At 47.6% G+C, this 16,329-nt stretch overlaps 2 protein-coding genes across 7 annotated transcripts in view; one reads left to right on the forward strand and one right to left on the reverse strand.

Annotated features, from left to right (window-relative positions):
* Positions 1–768: 768 nt before the first annotated feature.
* On the reverse strand, positions 769–5,632 carry TEFM (transcription elongation factor, mitochondrial). Its single transcript, XM_059047866.2, is given in 5 exon segments — positions 769–1,404; positions 2,182–2,331; positions 3,434–3,897; positions 5,150–5,320; positions 5,323–5,632. Coding segments are annotated over 5 exon segments (1,533 nt in total). The 3' UTR covers positions 769–966.
* ADAP2 (ArfGAP with dual PH domains 2) overlaps positions 5,302–16,329 on the forward strand; it is a 34,113-nt gene continuing 23,085 nt past the window's right edge. For 2 of the 6 annotated variants that reach the window (XM_067020609.1, XM_059047886.2), the window contains exons 1-3: positions 13,053–13,267; positions 14,132–14,262; positions 16,155–16,246. In XM_067020609.1, the coding sequence (XP_066876710.1) occupies positions 13,174–13,267; positions 14,132–14,262; positions 16,155–16,246 (317 nt within the window). In that variant the 5' untranslated portion in view covers positions 13,053–13,173. Of the gene's footprint in view, positions 5,871–8,556; positions 8,705–10,280; positions 10,362–11,921; positions 11,977–13,041; positions 13,268–14,131; positions 14,263–16,154; positions 16,247–16,329 lie in introns of those variants that run through there. The other 4 variants (XM_067020608.1, XM_067020607.1, XM_059047889.2 and 1 more) reach the window with 4 other exon arrangements.

The raw sequence follows: 16,329 nt of genomic DNA on the forward strand, positions 1-16,329 counted from the left end.
CAAACTGCCTAGGGAGTTGGAGGTGCTGGGAGGGAGGATTTTCCATGTATTTTATAGATTTCTGATTATTTGAATTGTTTTTCCCAACAAGTACACTTCACTTTTAGATTAAAGGAAAGAAAAGACTTAATGCTTTGACATCAGAGAGACTTGGGTTCAGTATAGGTGAGATATAATGAGGGCCTGAACTAAGGCACATCTAATGGAAATGGAGAGATGTGGGGCAAAAAGTGCTACTTTTCTCAAAAGATGATCTGTTAAGTAAAATATTTCAAAGTTTAAAAATGAGCCGATTGGGCTTCCCTGGCAGTCCAGTGGTTAAGACTCCATGCTCCCACTGTAGGGGGTACAGGTTCGATCCCTTGTTGGGGAACTAAGATCTTGTATGCTGCATGGTGCAGCCAAATATATATATATATATATATATATATATATATATAGCCTATTAAACAAAGCTTGTTTGTTTTGGGCTTAATAGATTGAGCTGATGAAAACTCCCTTCTGGAGGCAGTGCATCAAACCACATTGTACTTTCAGAGTAAGAAGAGGATTCTACAAGCTGTGTTATCAGTTATGTTTCGCTTTATTCCCATGATGAGCACCATCCAGAAAATTCATTATTCCCTATTGTAACAGTATGATAATAATGCAAATCCTTTAGTATAGATGGCATTTGCCTTTCAAGGAAGATAATTTTTTTCTTGTTTTGGATGTTTAGGGAACATCTTATTTTTTAATGCTTAAACCCAAAAGGCACAGAATCTCATATTTATTGATTTAGCCTTGGTTTATTATTGTGTAAACCATTCAGTAGCCAAAAGTCTGACTTGAAACATCTAAATACACTCAAACTTATGTTTTCTTCTCCATTAACACGGATGTTTGAAACAGTTGGTTTTACAATTTCACACCTAATAAATATAAATTAATATGATATTAAGAACATGTAACATTAACCTCAGAATTTTAAGATTCAGTATTAAAAACTGCCAATTCATAGAAGGCAATAGCCTGTAGTAATGAATCATATAACTCTTCCACCCTGTATTGTTCAGTAGATGAAAACATCTGTCTGTAGCGGACTATCTTATCTGGTGGGAAGAATACCCGAGGCTCTTCTTTCAGTACAGACTCTGAGAGGAGCTGCTTCACTACCTCTTTTCCACTAGTCCGTGTGTCACCAATCATCAGTTCAAAGTGCTTCCCCACTGCATTTCGATTTATGCTCAGCACCTGATGACGGCCATCCTGGGTAAAAGTTGTATTCAGCAAGGCATACAGCATGGCTTCCATGATATGAAAATGTAATAGTATAGGAAACAGAGATGAGTTCTGAAATGAAGGTCCTGTTTTCTCCAGGACATAGAAGTCGGCTTTAGGCATCTTTGAAATAACTGAAGAAATCTTTTTTTTGGGGGGAGGGAAAGGAGGGAAGATAAAATAAGTGAACAGAAATAATTCATTAAGTTTTATTGTTTGGGCCCCCTCTCTGTCCCACTTCTATTTTTTAAATATATAACTTACATAATATTGCTATTGACAATTTTGAAGTAATTGAAAAAGCATTTTATGAAGGGGTCAGGACAGCCAAGTTCTTTCTAGTAGGAACAAGCTGAGCTAAGACAAGTCAGTTAATCCTCCCAATTACTAGTTTCTTCATATGTACAATGGGCTTCATAATTCCTAAAAACTATATTGGCTTTAAGATTAGACAAAATTGTCTTATTTAGCTTTTAAAAAATTCTACCGTATAGGGTTGGAATAACTAGCCTAGAATCAATCACCTCTGCAACTGACTAATCACATCATATACTTGATGGAACCAGTTTTCATAGATATCAGGATGGTCATCACTGCCCATCTCACCAGGTTTTGGAGACTAAATGAGACAATAAGTGTTTGAAGAATAAGCTTTATAAATATGGTAATGCAGTTTCTTAACGTTTAGAGTAATATACTTTACCACTGACTTTCTCAGGATCTGCCTTTGATTCATAAGGCATTTCTTGAAATAAATGATTCAATTTTTAAAAAACCATAAGTGATGGAAAACATAGGAATGGGTGAATAATAAGTACCAAAAGAAAATCCATCCTTACTATCTTATTTCATTCCTTTTAGGACTAAAAGACTACACAAGGAGCTCTAGCGCGTGGGGATTTGGAGGTGTAAGTGCCTTACCTCTTCTAAATAGACAGATGATAGGTATGTTCCTTTCATCAACCGGCAGTATTCAGTTTGCTGCCAGTCCAGCACTGCCAATTTACGATCGAGGTGAGCCCAGGCAATTCTTTGAGTACCAGAAACAATGGATACAATACTATTAATTGCCTAAAACAAAAAAGGCTGCTTTAATTACAAGTGTAAACATTTTAACAGATATATACAAACTCAGAAATCCAAATTAGTTTATTAATAGAAATATATTTACAGTCTATAAACTAAGAATTGTTAAAGAGTAATTATTAAAAGGTAACCAGTAGCAGTCTTTTACTTGTTGAACAGAACTTTTACTTGTTCTCAGCACCTAGCTCAAAGTAGGCATTCAAATGTTCAAATGTTGCTGGGGAATGTGCTAGATACTGGGAAACAAGGGACATAACCATATATTATAAGAAATGCCACCATACAAGTTACACTGTAGAGAGGAGAATGGTCAGGAAGACTTATTGGAGAACTAGGAGAAATGAGTAAAATGGTAAATGGGGAGTTATTTCACCCAGATGTCTGCAAATACAGGCGGACACCTCTCACTCAGGCAGGAGAATAAAGAGTGCAAGTGGGAAAAGGGCAGAGGGGTAGGCAGATTTCTGCAAAAAGTAACTTCCTTTATCCTGAGGGCTACAGGGAGCCACCAAAGCATATAACATTCAGGTGTAACACGAGATACACATTTCAGAAAGAACATGGACAGCTGTGTGGAAGGTGGATGGGAGGCGTCTAGACTAGAGGTGGGGATTTGTGTTAGGTACCTGTTGCACGACAAAGTACTAAGAATCTAGGTCACAGTGAAGAAGCACAAGAAACACCAGAAGTAACAGGAGAAGAATTAATATGTGAGATGAAGGAGGAGCCTAGGAAAACAGCCATATATCTTCTCAACATTCCTCCTAAATAAGTCTTGCCCAGACCTACTTCTCTATATCCACTAGAATGCCTTCCTCCTCCTGCTAGCCTAGTTCTCTCTCTGTGATCCAGGCTGAGTTCTTCTAGTAAACATTCCCCAACCCACAGTTCTCTCCTCTAAATTGCCAATTTACTACCTGTACATCTCATTCTTTGAGAATAACCATATAATAGATTATATGTGTATCTCTGGGCCCACCAACTAAACTATAATCTGCCTGAAGAACCCCGTCTTGGTGCTCAGAATAGTGCTTTGGTTCTCAAATATTTAGGCAGTATAAGACACATTAAGAAAAAAAGAGTATACCTTAAGTCTCTCTCTTCCTATTTCTGGTTTGATGAGCTTTCTCAAGAGCCGATTTTCCTGTAACTTCCTTTTTTTCCCTCCAGTCTCTGGATTAAGAATGAAGTTACAAACTTGAATGGTGGTTTTACACTGGAACAAGGGCACATTCATTAAACTCTCCAAATTCTGAAATGGCCCAAACTTTTCTCTGTGCTCTACAATACTGAGGGACTTTTTTCCACGAAGCAATGCGAAAGCTTCAAGTTCTTTCTTAGACGCTGTATTCAACACATGCAAGATGGAAGCCTGCTGTTCTGAAGAGAAGAGCTTGTCAAGTGCCTTTCCAGACTCCTTTGCGTTTTCATCAGAAAAATCAACATGGGGAATAATTTTCTTTGGTGCAGTGGATTTTTTCCGACAGCAGAAATTATGTAGGGCCTGGAATAAGGAGGACCCTAATGGAACTGGAAAACGTCTCCACCTCCCTGAAAGGAAATTTTAGCAAAATGTAAGTTGAGACGTCTTAGTTCCTTTTAGCGTTAGTTGTGGCCTAACCAGAGCCTTTGCAAAGTGACATTGACTTTCCTATAATTTTAACAACTCGTGGGGTTTCCCTGGTGGCGCTGTGATTAAGAATCCGCCTGCCAATGCAGGGGACACGGGTCCAAGCCCTCGTCTGGGAAGATCCCACATGCCATGGAGCAACTAAGCCCATGCGCCACAGCTACTGAGCCTGCGCTCTACAGCCCGCGAGCCACAACTACTGAAGCCCGCGTGCCTACAGCCCGTGCTCCACAAGAGATGCCACCGCAATGACAAGCCCGCGCGCACCACAACAAAGAGTAGCCCCCGCTCGCCACAACTAGAGAAAGCCCGCGCGCAGCAACGAAGACCCAACCCAACGCTGTCAAAAAGAAAGGAAGAAAGAACTAGTGGATCATATCCATATGAGATATCTTATTTTTATGGATAACGCCTAGGTTTTACTACCTAGAAATCTTATTTTATGTCCATCAAGAAGCATGTATTTAAAAAATGATTTCAACTGGTTAACGTTTTTGAAATTTTTAACCTTAGAGAAATCTTTTTCCAATTAATAGATCTTTTTAACAATATTTATCTTCAATAGTTTCTTTCTCGTCCAGTGGAACCAAATAAAACTAAATTTTAGGGAATTCTCTGGCGGTCCAGTGTTTTAGGACTTGGTGCTTTCACTGCCAGGGCCAGGGTTCAATCCCTGGTGGGGGAACTAAGATCCCGCAAGCCACATGGCGCAGCCGAAAAAAAAAGAGAAAAACAACCAAATGTTATACGTTTATAATAAATGTTTTAGCTGAATGGTAGGTTTAAGGGCGGTTTTTATTTTCTTTTGTACACTTTTCAAGATTTCTACCATGACTATATTTCTACAAAGAAGAAAAACCATATAAGGAGCAATTTTGTAAAACCAATGGAAACTTTGACATTGCGGCCACAGGACAATAACGCATCCAGAAGCAAGCAAGCAGCCGTTAGATTCTGAACCCTCCGCCCTCGGCCCAGTCCGAGGAGTCGCTCGTGGACCCCTAACCCAGGGAAGAAAGCACAATCGCTCCTAGGCTCGGCGACCAGAGCCGCCCCATCAACTCAGCGGGGATTCCAAGAGGGAGACCTGGACGCGGGACCCAAAGAGGAAATACTCCAGGACCAGGGGCTAATGTCAGCCGGGAGATTCACCCAGTATTCCAGGCACCCTACCTCCCGCCAAGAGGAGACTAGGGACGTTCATCTTCCACGTTAAAGCAGTAGGCTCCCGCGCCCGTCTTCCTCCACTAACTTCCGGTTCCTGCGGGCTTCGCCCAAAAGCGCCCGGCCTTTCAGTAGAAAGGTTCCAGCGGAAGCGGCGTTCCGGCCGGCCCGAGGTTGTTCCTGTCGGGCTGTGGGCAGCCGCTCCGCTGCGCTTCTGGGCAGACGCCGGCCGGGATTGTGCCGGGATCCGGAGCCTCCGGGTGCGCTACAGGCTCCTTCCACTGCATCCGGGAAACAGCTTCTCCCTCTCCGGCCCCTGACTGCCGGTGAGCAGAATGTCTAGGAAGAGAACGCCTGGGCGGATTTTAGCCTGTAGTTGGCAAGATCCCTCCTTTGGGAAGACTCTCTGGGTTTATTATCTAGGCATACAGATTGATGAGCTCCTATTGCGGCCCTGCCTAGAGTCTGGTGGGGGAGCGTAGGCAGGAACATACGTAACCAAATCACCAAGTAAAATGGAATAACTGGGACAGGTGCGAGGTGGTGTTTCAGGAGCTCAAGGGGGGGAACTGTGTGAAGACAGCCTTCAAGGAAGGGAGAGGTAGGAGGAGGTGGCTTTGACACTGGGCCTCGAAAGTATCCTATTTGGAAGAGATGGAGGGAGCCGAGGCTGGCTCCAAATTTGGCTGAGCCTCGAATGCAGAATGGAGCAGCTGAATAGTTCCACGAGGTAACTGGAAAACACCGGGGCTTTTGTAGAGTCAGATTTGAGGTGTGTTTCTAAAAATTTGGGCATATGTCGAGGTGTGAGGCTGGATTGGAGGTAAAGAGCCTAGTAGCAAAGTGTATTTGGAAGCTAGTGTATCTTCTCAAGGGACAGGCAACCATAAGAAATTGAACCTGGGAGGTTGTGTCATCAGGCCACTCCGGATGGCTGTTCTCTTGCTCTTTACATCCCCTGCTGGAACAGTCCCTGCTTCTCCTACACCCTACTCAGGTGGCTGACCTTCGCTCCTAATCATAGAGCCTAATCAGTAAATGCCTTTGTACTTGCCCCGGCCCCAGCTAGTGATTTTTCTAATCTATAGCCCAAAACATCTCCACTGGGATAGTTTGTCAAAGGGGAAGTGAGGGGCTGTGCTCCTCTGCTGGTTTCCCTGGTAACCAATGTACCTATCTGACGTCATTTCCCTCTATAATTGGTAACCTCTTCCCCCCACGTCCCCGGCCCCCCCGCCCCGCACCCAATGAAGACTGCTACCATGTCCTGCCCTCCACCATGTGGCGCTGCTCCAGAACCCTTTTGCTTCAGATGTGTAAGATCCCTTATCCATTAAACCATTGAAGTCTCTGTTGCTGACTCTGGGTTCCTTCAGGAAAGATGGGACGACTTTAGCTAATTTTGTGAAAAACAGGGAAGTCAGGAGGGCGGTGGCTTTGGGAGGGAAAGATGGTGTGTTTGCTTTTTTATGAGGCAGCAGTGTCTGTGTAGCTACTGTCCAGGAGGTGGTGGAGATGTGGCCAGTTATAAGTACTCATGAGAATTCTAGGATTCTTGCCAACTTCTGTGGAATTAGGAATCCAACACGAAATAAAGACAACTTTTTGTGCAAAATTCTCCAAATCAATGGGAAATAATTTCCTTTTAACTCCAAGGCTTATTCCACTTAATGAAGTGTTAATGAGTTGAAATATATCCCTCAAAAAAGATTGTGGCCTTATTTGGAAAGAGGGTCATTGCAAACATAATCAGTTAAGATTAAAATGCCATCACAGTACAGGGGGTGGGGGGCAGCTAATCCGATGTGACTTTGTGTCCTTATAAGAAGACGACCCTGTGAATGCAGGTGAAAATGGAGGCGGAGCTTAGAATGATGCATCTACAAGCCAAGGCCAAGGATCATCAGCAGATCACACACACCACGAGCTGGGAGACAGGCATGGTACAGATTTGCCTGCAGAAGGAACCAACCCTGCTTGCATCTTGATTTCAGGCTTCTGGGCTCCAGAACTGTGAGAGAATACATTTTTGTTGTTTTAAGCCACCCAGTTTGTGGTGATTTGTTACAGCAGCCCTAGAAAACCAATACACGAGAGACCATAAGGAACGCTGGTGATCGATGCTTTCTGAGATGCTGTGGTTCACTGGCAAGATATAACAAATGACTCGCTATCTGCACAACCTTAGACAGTTTCTCATCCCCTCTGAACCTCAGCTTCCTCATTTGTGAAATGGAGGTAATGGTATCTGCCTCACACAGCCAGGAAATCCTGCTGAGAGGATTTCTCGGCAGAGACTGGATGCAGAGAGCCTGGTATAGAATAAGTGTTCGGTAAATGTTACTTCCCCTATTAAAGTTTCATCTCTTCTTTGGAGCTGATTATTAATGACCTTGAGGGGAAACTCCCTCATTCCTCAGAGCATTCATTCAGAATTACTTTGACAAGAGCCTGGAAGTAGTAAGAGGCAACCGCTATGCATGATTTACTGTAAATCAGAGTCAGTGGGTTCAAACTGAAAGTCATCATCTTCCTCAGAAACCAGCTCCTCACTTCTCTGTTTTTGTTGCCCAGATGCAGATGGCCCTGGCCCTTCCCATGCCTGTGTCTAGCCCGTTATCTAGTTCCTATGTTTTCAAAACTTTTTTGAACGTGACCCAGGACACATTGATGATGTACATGTGAAACAAAAGCTCTATTTAAAAATACTTGTACCAACAAGGACCTACTGTATAGCACAGAGAACTATACTCAGTACTTTGTAATAACCTGTAATGGAAAAGAATCTGAAAAAGAACATATTTATATATTTTTTTAACTGAATTACTTTGCTGTACGCCTCAAACTAATACAGCATGGTAAACCAACTATACATCAATTTAAAAAAAGAGAGAGGGGCTTCCCTGGTGGTGCAGTGGTTAAGAATCTGCCTGCCAATGGGAGATGGGTTCGAGCCCTGGCCCAGGAAGATCCCGCATGCCTCGGAGCAACTAAGCCCACGCGCCACAACTACTGAACCTGCGCTCTAGAGCCCACGAGCCACAACTACGGAGCCCATGTGCTGCAACTACTGAAGCCTGCGTGCCTAGAGCCCGAGCTCTGCAACAAGAGAAGCCACCGCAATGAGAATCCCGCGCACCGCAAGGAAAAGTAGCCCCCACTCGCCGCAACTACAGAAAGCCCACGCACAGCAACGAAGACCCAATACAGCCAAAACAAAACAACACAAATAAATAAATTTTTAAAAAATTTAAAAGAGAGAGAGAGAGAAAGAATATATTTGTGTTTTTACATAGGATGCACTCTGATATTTTCTACTGTATTTCAGTTTGTGTGTGCGTATTTCAATTTTTAAAAAACACTGATGTGTTTTATTTACACTGATCTGTCTTTTTTTTTTTTTTTGCGGTACGCAGGCCTCTCTCACTGTTGTGGCCTCTCCCGTTGCGGACCACAGGCTCCGGACGCACAGGCTCAGCGGCCATGGCTCACGGGCCCAGCCACTCCACGGCATGTGGGATCCTCCAGGACCGGGACACGAACCCGTATCCGCTGCATCGGCAGGTGGACTCCCAACCACTGCACTACCAGGGAAGCCGACACACTGATCTGTCTTTAACCCACAGCACATTGGGTGGAGATATCTAGTAGATGGTTAGATGTGTAAGGGAGAGGACTAGGCTGTGCCATAAGGAAATGGCACTTCATCCCGGGAGAACGCCTGGCTGAGCCAGGGAGGGACGGTGTGCGGAGAGCACAGGGAGTCCACGAGAGAGCCCTGGGACCGCTAGCATTGGGTGCAGGTAGAGGATTCCCCAAAAGATGGAGAAGCGGTGTTCAGAGAGATTTAAAAGGAAACAGGACAAAGTCAAGTTAAAAAAGAGACAAAAGACATGTAGAATTTTGAGGAGGGACAAGATTTAAACAAAAAAAATGGGGGGGTTAATGGGAACCACTAAATTGATATTAATTTCATGACTCACTACTGTGTGGCATCTTGCAGTTTAAAACACATGAAATCCTATCAGCCTTACCTGCAAAACGTCTTTTTACCTCTCCCTGTGGCCACTTGAATCAGAGCCTCATTGTCTCTGTTGGGCTCCTGCAATAACCCCACACCATCTGATTTCTGAGCTTTCTGTCAGCCTAACCCTGTCCCTGTCCCTACACACACCCTCCGTGTCCTGGCCCCAGTGCTGACTAAATCTCCAACTCCCGTCTCACCCTGCTCTTCCAGCTCTTTCTCTCTACTCACTGCCAGGCACCCACATGCTGCCTCCCTTCCTAACAGGTCCCTGCTGGTGTCGATGTCCGGGAAGGTGAACCAGTTTTGGGAATCCTATTTCCCTTTACTAAAGATTAAGATAAGAGTGGGTGTGCGGGAATTCCCTGGCAGGCTGGTGGTTAGGACTCTGCGCTTCCACTGCAGGGAGCACTGGTTTGATGCCTGATCGGGAAACTAAGATCCTGCAAGCCGAGCACTGCCAAAAAAAAAAGAAAAAGAAAAAAAAGTAGGTGTGGTTCTGTTTGGGACCTATGTGGGAAAGATTTTATACCCTCATAAAGAGCGGGAGGGGGTATGGGAGAGGAAGCGGCCACCTCCCTTTTCTTCTTGTGGCTCTGGTGGTGGGAGGATGAAATCAGAGGAGCAGCCATCTGTCCGTGGACAGGCAATGCTGACGAGGGCTAGAACAGGCCTTGATAACATTGTTTAGCCGCAGGACAAACCCTGGAAACCACCTACCTGCAGACTTATGGTTCAGTGAGGGAATAACTGACCTTGTTTAAGGCACTTTCGATCAGTATTCTGTTACTTGGAGCTGATCACTTCCTGATTAAGATACCCACTCAGGAGATGTTCTGGGCATCTCTCCTCTGCGCCTTTATGCCTGCTGGTACCTTTCCCTAGGATGCTGTCTCCCTAAAATGATCTGAATTCTGCTCACCTTTTCAGGGCCAACAAGGGTACACTGAGAAGCCTTCCATTATCCTGAGCCAAAAGCATCCCCCCCCTTCTCTCAAGCATGTGACTCATATCTCCCTCATAGTACAGGCAAACGTGAACCATAAGGTCTTTGGGGGGTTTTTTGCTTTTGACCGTGTGTTTTTGTCTCCTTATTTGACTCTACATTTTCCCAAGGTGACCTGGAAACTACCAACTAGAATATATCAAAACTCCATTCCTGGTGGCTCAACAGTCCTGGAGACAGAGGAGCTCATGGTATGCTCAGACTCTGGAATCAGTCATTCCTGTGTTTTAACCCTGTTTTAACCCAGCAAAGCAGCAGTGTGAGCTGGGGCAAGTGACAAAACCTCTCCGAGCCGCTTTAGATCTGTCTAGAGTGCAAGAGGGATTCAAGCCATAATTATATCCCTTATAATACCCAGCACATTGCCTGGCGCACACTGCCTGGCGCACGTGAGGATTCATTAAGTGATTGTTAAAAAAATTAATGAATGATCACATATAATATATTCCAAAGGTTAATTTTCTTTAGGAAAAGTATTAAAAATCCATGCTCCATAACTTCATGATCTTGACATAGGCATATATTTCTAAAATAGGAAATGGAAAGCATTAACCGTAAAGGAAAAAAAATGAATAAATTGGACCTCATTTAAGTTAAGAACATCTACTCACTAAAAGACACCAGTGGGGGACTTCCCTGGTGGCGCAGTGGTTAAGAACCTGCCTGCCAATGCAGGAGACACCCGCGCACCGCAACGAAGAGGTGCCCCCGCTCGCAGCAACTAGAGAAAGCCCGCGCGCAGCAACGAAGACCCAACGCAGCCAAAAATAAAATAATAAATAAATTTTTTTTAAAAAAAGAGAGACCCATCACCAACAAAGTTTAACAGTACCGACTTTTGTTTGTTTTTGGCAAACCTTGAGGCTTGAGATTCTGGTGCTTTTTGTTTGTTTTGTTTTTAGTTTTAGTTATTTATTTTTTTGGCCACACCGCCGCACGTTGGATCATAGTTCTCCAACCAGGGATCGAACCCGCGCCCCCTGCAGTGGAAGTGCAGAATTTTAACCACCAGACCGCCAGGGAAGTCCCTTGAAATTTTGTTAAATGGAAACTTCCAGAAATAAGGACGGGAAGAGAAGAAACTAAAGGAACCTCTCAATCTCTTGCTTCTCACCGTGAAGGAGATGATATGTTTTCCCTTGGGTTGGCTTTTGTGGGACCTCCAGGGAGGGGACGCTGAACCTCAAGGTGCAAAGAGAGCAGCTAAGCGGGACAAAGGCACCCAAGAAGCTCCCCAACATGACTGTTCTGCCCTGGCAGCAGAGAAATGATGTCCTTTGCCTATCCCCTCTTCATCCCCCACTTCCCCCCTCGCCTTGCCTTCATATCTTAGGTTGCCTTTCCCAGATTTCTCCTGGGAGATTTATTTCTGTCCCTTTTTTCATCTAAAGCAGCGGAAATGAATCAACTTTTGGCCTGTTTGGTAAACAGCCCCATGCCCTCTGACCCCTCTCTGGGCTCTCTCCCTGGTCCCTCTGGAGAGGTTCCTAGGCTAGGCCTCACCCCCACAGTCAAGACCCTCCTGGCTGCTTACTCTTGGTAATGTCCCCTTCCCCCAGGACCTGGAAGCTTGACCTCCTCCACCCTGGGGAAGATGGGAAACGACACAGAGCATTCCAATGGATGATCCCATGAGCTGACCAGAGGGGCAGGGGAAGCAAGGGAGCCACTGTGTTTTGAGGGCTTTGTGTGCCAGGTACTGGCTCATCTCCATGACCCTATTAGGTGATCTCTCGAACCTCGTTTTACAGATGAGGTGTCCAAGGCTCAGAGAAGTGAAGGAACTTGCCCAAGGCCACACAGCTGGTCAGTGATGAAGCCAAGATTCAAAGTCTGTATTCCTGAATTCATTCCATTATACCATGCTGCCCTATGTGTTTGCATGTGTATATGCATGTGTGTTGAATTGGGGATGCTAGCAGATCAGCTGCAACCCACCAGAATGGAAAAACCTAAGATGATGTGCATTAAGCCTTATGCATATGACAGATATTTGCCTACAGACGGGATGGCAAGTGTGCACAGTGTGTGCCTTACCAGGAGTCTGTGGGTCATGGAGGATGGTGTCAAAGAGGGACAGAGATGGGGGAGGGAGATTCACGAAATGCCCAGATTCAAGACCACCTAAGCCCTGCCCACATCTCATGGTGATGGAACTTCACAGATAGAAATGCCCAGCGGTGTCCCTACTGGTGAAGCCACACTTCCTGGGGAACACAGTCATGCGACTATTTATTAGACTTCTAAAAATGTGCAGGTGCTTTTTCTAGGAGCTGTGTGGGATACAGAAGTAAATCTTCTGACATCAAAGTATCTAGTGTGCGCATGTGTGTGTGTTGGGAGGGGAAGAGGAATTAACACAAATATATAAATAAATGTAATGCAAGATAGGTAGAAAATGCTCAGGGCCAAAGGGAGAAATGGATCCAATAACGGTTGGTATTCTAGCAAGACCAGAAGCTGGAGAGATTACTCCAGGCTAGGTATCAAGGAGGGCTTCCCGAGGAGGTGGCATTTGAATCTCTCTAAGTCTCTGAGTAGATAGATGTAGGATCTATAATACATCAGGAGAACGCCTTAACAGAAGTTAGATCCTTTTTAATTTGCCAAGGACATGTGGCCTTATTCCTCTTTTACAGAGGTGTAAACTGAAGCCCAGAGAGGTTGACCAAGTCGTCCACGGTCACAACGCTAGCCAGTGGCGGGCCAGGATTTGACCTCGGTCCAGGGTGACCGACTCCAAGCCCTGCACTGGGTCCCTGCCGGGGGAGGGGGCGTGCGTCTCAGAGAGGAACGCAGTCCGCAAACTTGACGCGCCGGGGGCGCGACAGAAAGTCCAGGAGGGGCGGGGCTTAAAGTCCTCGGGGGCGGGACTGGCGGCGCGGGCGGGATAGAGGCGCGGGGTTTGCGTCCCGGTCCACCTGCGGACGAAGGCGCTGGCAATGGGCGGCCGCAGGCCGGGGAGCGGCCGGAGTGAGCCCTGCTGAGCCCGCGGGGCCGGCCATGGGCGACGGCGAGCGCAATAAGAAGCGGCTGCTGGAGCTGCTGCAGGCGGCGGGCACTGGCAACGCGCACTGCGCCGACTGCGGGGCGGCGGGTAAGGGCGCGGCGGCGCGTGCAGTCCGGAACGTGGGACCGGCCCCCGGCCCGCCGGCCTCCTCCCCTCCCTTCAGGCCCGGGCCGGTCCAGGACTCCCGCTGGATCCGCGCGTGACCCTTATATCACCTTCGGACCCGGGCCCCCGGCAGCCCTCTCCTCGGCCGGTACCGCTCCCACTCGAACCCGGCCGGGCCGCCTGTTCTTCCCACTCTGGACCTCGACACTAGATCCCGGCCCCGGATGCCCTGACCATTCTACTCACCTCCCCCTGCCAGACACCCTACCCACCCGGGCCACGGTCCTTGACGTCTTCATTCCGGACCCAGCCACTTCCCACACCCTCGGATCCAAACATCCTACACACCAGGAATCCCAGACCCCGGACCCTGTTCTGCCCTGATGGTCCAGTGCCCCTTCCCCACCCGCCCCGGACGTCCCCGGGATCCTCCCACGTTCCTGCTCCACAGCACTCCGACCCTGTGGACTCTGAGCGTCCCTGACTCCGACTTCCCCACCCGCAGCTCCCCAGCCAGGCGCCTCGGTGCCGGTCCCTCCCTCCGCGCTCTCCTCTAGGTTCCTCGGAGTCCTGACACTTCCACATGGCGCCCGCCTCAGCCTCTCGCCCCCATCCTCGGGACTCCTTCCAAGATCTTCATCCTGGCCGCCGCCGCGCCAGGGCCAGTGGGGTGACCAGAGGGTTTCATGCTGATCTTAGTTCATCCAAGGCGGGGAGTCTAAGAGAGAAGGCATGGGATGAGCTGGACACCTCCCCAGGCTAGCTGCCAAGCCCTGCCTCTCCCGGCGCCCCCTGCCCAACCCTGGTTTCTTCACCCAGCTCCCCTCCTGTCCTCTTGCCCCACAGATCCCGACTGGGCCTCTTACAAGCTGGGCATCTTCATCTGTCTGAACTGCTCCGGAGTCCACCGCAACTTTCCAGACATCAGCAAAGTGAAATCTGTGAGGCTTGACTTCTGGGACGACAGTACTGTGGAGGTAGCAAGGGGCACCGGTGGAACAGCAGAACTGGGGTGGAGGCAGTGGGCAGGGCGCTCCCATTCTACGGGGAAGGAAACTGAGGCCAAGAGAGGGGCAATAAGGAGCCCATTAGACTTGCCTTAGACGAGGCCCTGAGTTCAAGTCCTAGCTCCATCACTTGCTTACTTACTAGCTATGAGGCCCTGAGCCTGCTATTTAACGCTAGTTGTGAACCCTTTCCACATCTTTTTTGTGTGTGTGTGGTACGCGGGCCTCTCACTGTTGTGGCCTCTCGCGTTGCGGAGCACAGGCTCCGGACGCGCAGGCTCAGCGGCCATCGCTCACGGGCCCAGCCGCTCCGCGGCATGTGGGATCTTCCCGGACCGGGGCCCGAACCCGTGTCCCTTGCATCGGCAGGCGGACTCTCAACCACGGTACCACCAGGGAAGCCCTCCACATCTGTATTATAAAGATACCACTACCCCTTCATAGAGCTGCTGTAAGGATTAAATGCAGGCTCAAGGCAGGTACAAAGTAAATAGTCAATTAACAGCTGCTGTTCTCATTAGCTGAAATCCTGGACTATAACAGAAGTATCCTGATTCATGGTTCATAGGCCTCCTCCAGTCCCCCTGGCCAGGGAGGTGACCACTTTTTTATCCTGACCTACAAAGATAGAGGACACCTGAAGCCCAGATAACACCATTCTGTCCAGTAAACCTTCAGAGAACAGGCAGTACTAGACTGGGCTGGCTAGCTGAGGATTTCGAGGACTATTGGGGAAGCAGACCCATGTTTACTGAGTACCCATCTGTGCCATGCACTGTGCTAGACCACTGGGCTAGATACTTTATTCATTCATTCCACACGTTACTGTAAGCCTACATATGCTGGGTATAGGAGAGAGCAGTGAACAAGATAAAGTCTCTGCTCACATGGAGCTTACATTCTAGTGCAGGAGAAAGACTGGGAACCGGCACCTAAACCTGAGGGTCGTTTCTTTGTACCTTATCACTCTCCTGTTATATCTTCTTCATCTTCACGGGTGAGATCCCTGAAGCTCAGGGGCTTAAGTATTGCCCAAGCGTCACTCAGTGAATAAATGGATCAGCTTGGATGCGAACCCTGCTCTGTTGAGATCCAAAGCCCATGCATCCTGCGACACAGCCAAGTGGCCACTGGGGAAGGGGAGAATAGGGTTCACACTGCCCAAGGGACATGGATTAAAAACCTGATGTTTTTTCCACACATGCCCTCACCCCAGATATGCCACTGCTGTTACTGAGTGCTGTTGGCCAGGGCCACTCCTGGCACATCTGCCTCTGGGTCTCTTGGGTGCCAAAGGCTCCCAGTGATCTTCCTCCCTACATACTCTATGGGGCGAGCACTGAACTTCTTCCATCCTCCAGCTCCATCTATCTCCTGCAGACTTGCAGGGACTGCTGCTGGTGGTCCTGGCCATCTGTGGAGGGGGTGGGAGAAAGAACATGAGCTTTGGAGTTAGACAGGTCTGGGTTCAAATCCCAGCTCTCCACTGACTAGCTGTGTCACCTTAGGTAAGTCACCTAACCTCTCTGAGCCTCAGTGTCCTCACCTCTAAAATGGGGATGGTAATATTATAGTGGTTGAGCGGATAGAATGAACTAATGCAGGAGAGCTGTAAAGTGCCCTGCCTGTGTGAAGCATGGTTGTTACAGCACCCCATTGCTCCTGGTTGGGGCTTCCCAGCAGCACAGATGATCGAGCTGGGTGGGGTGGCGGGGAGGAGGGGAAATGTGTCAAACTCCGGGAGGAGTGTCTCCTGACTCAGCCCAGGAGCCAGTGAGAACAGTGGCCTTCAGGGTAGACCGTGGTTTCATTTCACGTTTTTTCAAGTTCTAACCTTACCCCAAGTTGCTGATGTCTTGCAGTTTATGACCCGCAACGGGAACCTCCGAGTGAAGGCGAAGTATGAAGCCAGAGTCCCTGCTTTCTACTATATCCCCCAGGCGAACGACTGCATGTGAGTAGGTGATTTCCTGGTCCCCCCACCACCACCACCACTACCCCATCTCCTGTGTGGTGGTCTCTTCTACAGACATGCCC

The sequence above is a fragment of the Kogia breviceps genome, chromosome 19 (assembly GCF_026419965.1).
Source record: "Kogia breviceps isolate mKogBre1 chromosome 19, mKogBre1 haplotype 1, whole genome shotgun sequence".
Taxonomy (NCBI): Eukaryota; Metazoa; Chordata; class Mammalia; order Artiodactyla; family Physeteridae; genus Kogia; species Kogia breviceps.